This window comes from Otolemur garnettii, unplaced genomic scaffold, assembly GCF_000181295.1.
Source record: "Otolemur garnettii isolate 467f Iridium unplaced genomic scaffold, OtoGar3 scaffold00032, whole genome shotgun sequence".
NCBI lineage: Eukaryota > Metazoa > Chordata > Mammalia > Primates > Galagidae > Otolemur > Otolemur garnettii.
In genome coordinates, this window is record NW_003852427.1 from 1,317,720 (window position 1) to 1,323,599 (window position 5,880).

A 5,880-nucleotide genomic window follows, 5' to 3' on the forward strand; every position below is an offset into this window, starting at 1 on the left:
AAAAAAAAAAACTGCAGACCTTCTTCCTGGCTCCATAGCAAGGTATCAGTGATGACACACCCTGCCATTTGGGTGGCAGCTATGAGCTCTTTGTTCTTATCCTCCAATTTCCACCCCAAAGAGGGAAATTCAACTCAAGATCAGAGATATACCAATGTCAAACCCCTCTGGAGGACCAGGAGCCCAGGGAGGGTAGAATGAGGCCACCACAGCCCCTATCCCCAAACCAGGAACTGATGATGGCTTGTGGGCAACAGGTAGCCTAAAGAAAGACCTGATATCCACAATCCATTCTGCCCACACTGCTCTGTATATAGAGGCCCACTACTTGATGGGCTCCAAACTGACCAAGGGGCCCAGAGAATGCCTGGGTGTGCAAGTAGGAGGTACCCTTCTGGAGCAGAGTAAGCCTGACCCTGGCCTGTCACTGAGTAATGCACCTGCACATGCCATTAACCACAAAGCATATTACGGGTTCTGGGACGGAGGCTGCTATTCAGATGTTTGAACAGTCTTAACGTGGGCTCAGAGCATATGGAGCTAACTATCTCATAGGGATTGGCACTCTTGGGGCTCCACCAGCCCATCAACTCCTTACTGAATTGGTAAATCAGAACTGTTCCCCACAGCAACAGGCCAGAGCCAAGAGACTCCCTGCCTGACAGAAATGGCACCAGCTGCCCCTGGTAGCCCAAAGCCCCAAGCAGGCTCCCACTCCAACAACCTAAGCCAAAACAGGAAGTGCCCTTCCCAGAGCACAATCATGAGATGGCTGGACATAGGCAGGCTGGGGCTTGCTAGCCACATACTACAATATCTTAACCAAATTCTCTCAGAAGAGCACATCATCTTCATACACCTGAAGCCACTCAGAAGTGCCTGGTGCCCATCCAGTTACCAGAGGGAGACAATGGACATCACTGTGTTCTGAAAAATTTTCCCCTGGGTCTCTTAGGAATCAGAGACAGAAAACAGATCAGGCATCTGCTGCCACAGTACTAGGAGCCCTTCTTGAAGAATCAGCCTCCAAAGAGATCCCACTGTTCCTATGAGAATGGGACAGCCTCTCAGACCTCTCAGAAAACCCTAGATCTAGACAGATCTGGCCAGGTACCTCCACCAACGAAGAGGTCATTCAGTCCTTTGACGGTGAGTCTAAAGGCTGTGGGATGAGTTTGTTAGCATGTAAATACTAATGTGCCATGGCATTGAGCAGGAGCTCAGAGGGGGTACCAGTCATGTTTGCAGGGTACTCCAAGTTCCTCTAAGCCTCCAATCTAAAATAGGGCTTAGGAACAAGATGCTGCAGGCCATGGAGTAGCTCCATCACAAGAGGCAAGGCCAGTAGCACAAGCAGACTGCAATCCCTCAGCAGGACCTGTCAGCCTCACACACTTAGGCCACACAGATGGGGCTCATCTGCATCCAGCCACACCTCCCCTACCCCGACTACTGCCAAACCTGCTCCCTCAAGAATCCTAGGGCTCTCTTGCCAGCACCCACCACTCTCCTCAACTGCTCTGCAGCTCTACCTCCTGAACACCCTTTCACAAGACCTTTCTCTCCTTCGCTTCCTGGCTCTGCCCTCCTGAAACCCTCCCATCTTGGGAGACAGAGTTCATACCCCTCACTCTGGCTGCTTTGTGGAGCTTTCTCTTCCATGGTCACTCAATTGGTGGGGTCCAAGATGTGGCCTCAGCCCTTCTCCCATTCCAAATCCTGGGCCCAGCTGGCCCCTCCCCACACACAGTGTCAGCTTCTACCTCTACTCAATCTCTAGAACCCAACTTTTAGCCTGGCCCCTCCCTTGCTCTAATGCTAGCCCTCTTTTTGACATCAGGCATGGAGAGCCCATCCACCAGTCACTGGAACACCCCAGCCTCCACCCAAACACGCTATCCTCTCAGATGTCCTCCCTCCCTTCATTCCTTAAGCAACAAGGCCAGTCTCAGCATTGCCAGACAGGCCTCATCTTTGAGACACTGGGCCAGAGATGGCATTCAAAGCTCTGCCCAATGGGTATCTGCTACTACACCCCATGAACACCAGGCCCAGGCTCCTGATCCATCGCAGGTCTTTGATCCTCCTAAGGTCACCTAGAGATCCTTGCCTACCAGTGTCAAGACCTATATAGCATAGACCACATATCTACCCTTTTTATCACATAATCCTTAAGTGGATTTTCCCACCAGATCCATATAAGGCCCATAAGGAAGGCCCTATTATCACCTTATACCAAAAGAACCAGAGCATATAATACTACTTCCCTGCCTTTCACCTTCCCTTCCCTACCTCTACACCTGCCCACCCTCCCCAGCCCACTGTTCAGCAGACATGCCTGATCCCCAACCAACCTACCCCTGACTCAGGCCTAGCCCACATTAGAAAACAGGCCTCTAAGGTTGAAGGAGAAAAGGGCAAACCCTTTGCTGCTCAGTTCTAAAAGCCTCTGTCTGAATAAGTATCAATGATAAACCGCAAGGCACCCTATGTAAAGAAACAGTTTTTGTGGCCAGCCCCTGCCACCTGGTGGTGGTGTAGGGTATTACAAGCCTTAACCAATTAGACTGTCCTTATCAGACCAGATTCCCAGACACTAGCACCAAGACTCTCAGCATCATCTCATGTCAATGTCATCATCAATGACACTCTACCTGTTCCCCTCACTTTGTACCAGCCAGTCTCAGTTCTTGACATGAACCAACTCATTAACCCTCTCCATACCACCTATGACAAGCCTCATCATTGTCCCAAAGGCTCCATGGAATCAAGTGACCTGCCCTACGTCACACAGCTGGGAATGCTAAAGCTGGCTGTAGAGCCCACCATCCAGCACGTGCTTTTCAAGACTAGGAATTTCTCATTTATCCCCCAAACAGTTCTGCCCCCAAAAGTCCAAGATTCAGGGTGGCGCTTGTGGCTCAGTGAATAGGGCGCCGGCCCCATATACCGAGGGTGGTGGGTTCAAACCCGGCCCGGCTGAACTGCAACCAAAAAAAAAGAAAAAAAAAATAGCCAAGCGTTGTGGCAGGCACCTGTAGACCCAGCTACTTGGGAAGCTGAGGCAAGAGAATCACTAAAGCCCAGGAGTTGAAGGTTGCTGTGAGCTGTGTGACACCATGGCACTCTACCAAGGGCAACAAAGTGATATTCTGTCTCTACAAAAAAAAAAAAAGTCCAAGAGTCAGCTAGGAGGGGCTTGTGGGGAGTGTTAAGGGAGAGCTATGAACCCCAAGCTCCACACCTGTGTATACCCATGTCATTCCCACTTCAGGTGTGGATTAAAGTGAGCCCACAAACTTTAAATTCAGTTCCAGGTCAATGACCACAGGTTTTTGGTTTTGTTTTTTTTTTGAGACAGAGTCTCACTATGTCGCCCTCAGTAGACTGTCATGGTATCACTGCTCACAGCAAACTCCAACTCTTGGGCTTAAGCCATTCTCTTGCCTCAGCCTCCCAAGTAGCTAGGACTATAGCCTCCCACCATAACGCCTGACTATTTTTTTGTTGCAGTTGTCATTGCTGTTTAGCAGGCCCCAGCCAGGCTTGAACCCACCAGCCTTGGTGTATGTGGCTGGCATCCTACTCACTGAGCTACAGGCACCAAGCCATGACCACAGTTCTTCAAACAACTCCAACTTTGCTTCCTTCCTGGTCTCAGCCCTGTGCAGTCTGACCCATCCCTGTTCTGCCTACTGCACAACTCCTAATTTCTCCTATGGCGCTTGGCAGCATGAGCCCCATCCCCAGCCCTGGGGTGCCTCATGGCCCTGATCAGTCATACTTGTTCCCAGGCCTGTTCCATTCCCCAACACCTTCAGCCAGCTCTTCCTGAACATATCCAAGTGTGCCCTCACCCCCACCTCCCACCTGGAGGTAACATTAGCCCATGTCCATTGCCCACCACTCTGCCTTCTGAGTGCTACAATTCAATCAGAAAGTATAGTCCTGGGCCTACCTCCTGAAACCTGGTCACTAGCTAAGCCAGCCTTCCATATGACTTATGGCTCTCCATCAGTGCAAGACATCGTCAGGCCAGTGGTAAACAAAGTCCCACCAACACTGACCTCTACTGACAGCTCTGCCCCCTTTGCTATAGGTCAAAGGTTGTTGTTACCTTGACCACGTAGGGCAGGGCCTCCATCACAGGGAGAGGTAACTAGCATATACAGCCCCTGAGAGATGGCCCTGAAGGGCATCCGTGGCCCTTCCCATCTGTCCCTGGAGCATATGTGAAATGCTTCTACCTTGGAGGTGGGCACCAAAGGGCTTGCTCAAAGCCAGGTAGCCTCACATTTCATTGCCAGGCCAAGGTTCCAACAGGGCAGCCATGCTACAGACCACCCAGTCCTGGAATCTCAAACCAGAGACTCCTCCCCACCCAAGGCCATCCTCAGGCCCTTTAAGCATCACAGCAATAAACTGACACCTAGCACCAGTAGTTCCATCATGGCTGTTCATGTGCCCAGGAGGTCGTTCGACACTCACACTGATAATGCTGCAAGAGCCGGTGAGTCCGCACGTCCCACACCTTCACTGTGTTGTCCATTCCGGCAGCAGCGATGCATGTACCACTGGGATGGAAGTCCACATAGGTGACAAAACTGGAAAGACAGGGGCCACCATGCACTGTAAGAGGTCTGCCCTGGCTCAGAATACTTATGCCTGTGCTTTTCTGCTCATGCTGTTCCCTTGACCCAAACACCTCCTTTCTGCCAAGTTTCTTTAACAGGTGGCCAAGGGAAAGTAACAAGTAGGAGGTAAGAACAGTGGTCAGTAGTGAACCAAGGCAAACTTACCAAGGACCCTGTCCCACCATCAATTTTTAAATACAAGTAGAGAAAGCTGTCATCAAATCCAAAGGTCAGTGGGGCTATTCTGGGGTTTTCATAGTTGGAGCTGGTACCCTTGCTAAGGCTGACTACAGATCCTGTCACCTGAGGCTCAGGAGGGAAGGCCCAGCAGAGCTATAGGGCTCCTGGCCCACCTATCTCTAGGAGACAGGCCAAGGGCCCTCACTTATCCATACTTAACACCTGGGCTGGTACCATGTCCAGCTCTCAGAATAAGCCCTTACCTGTGGTTCCCAGGCTAACTAAGGAGAGCAAAAGCTGAGGTCCCTTTAGGAACCTGGAATGGTTGAGCCCCTACTCAAATGCAGGCTCCTCCTTCTCAATGATGTGGTACAATATGAACAACCACCACTTACCACAAGAACCTGATGAAGCTTTCACTTGTAAACATCACTGTAGGTAAACTAAAAAGTGAAGGGAAAAAAAGAGAGGCCTAAAGAATTGAGGTTCAGTGTTCCTATTATTTGTGGGAAGGGCTTGGGGCTAATCCTTCCTTTCACACAGGAAAAGATAAAGAGGTTGGTTGCCAGCCCTTGCAAAAGACATAGACAAACAGCAGTTGAGACACGACCGCCAGCCTACACAGGTCCTGCTACTGAAGGCCACTGGGCCTCCTCACACTCAGATGTAGGCTCTGTGCTTGAACACCTGCAGCATCCAAGGACTCACCCGCCATGCTCACAGTATGAGTAGATACACTCCCGGCTGTTCTTGTCCCACAGCTTGACAGTCTTGTCATCACTGGCAGAGACGATGAGCCGCCCATCAGGGGAAAACCTGAACCAGACGGGGGATGAGTCACACTACCAACTGACAGATATCATGGGTACCACACATATCTTCCACAGCAACCCTTCCCTGAGTGCCTTCTACCTGACCCCCAAAACCACCTGAACTGGCATGCCCTCTTCTTGCCCCAAGTGATCCAGGCCAAGTGGCTTCCCTTCTTTGTGAGATGAATTAGAATGATGTCAAAATGATATCTATGTGAGACAACATATTTTTTCTATTTTTTTTTTTTTTTTGC

The 5,880-nt window shown here is 50.5% G+C and overlaps 1 protein-coding gene across 2 annotated transcripts in view; it reads right to left on the minus strand.

Moving 5' to 3' along the window:
- POC1A (POC1 centriolar protein A) overlaps positions 1-5,880 on the minus strand; it is a 91,140-nt gene that overhangs the window by 73,957 nt on the left and 11,303 nt on the right. For both annotated transcript variants that reach the window (XM_012804926.2, XM_023513059.1), the window contains exons 5-6: positions 5,523-5,630; positions 4,489-4,604 (exon numbers count right to left, since the gene is read on the minus strand). In XM_012804926.2, coding sequence (XP_012660380.2) covers positions 4,489-4,604; positions 5,523-5,630 — 224 coding nt within the window. The remainder of the gene's footprint in view (positions 1-4,488; positions 4,605-5,522; positions 5,631-5,880) is intronic.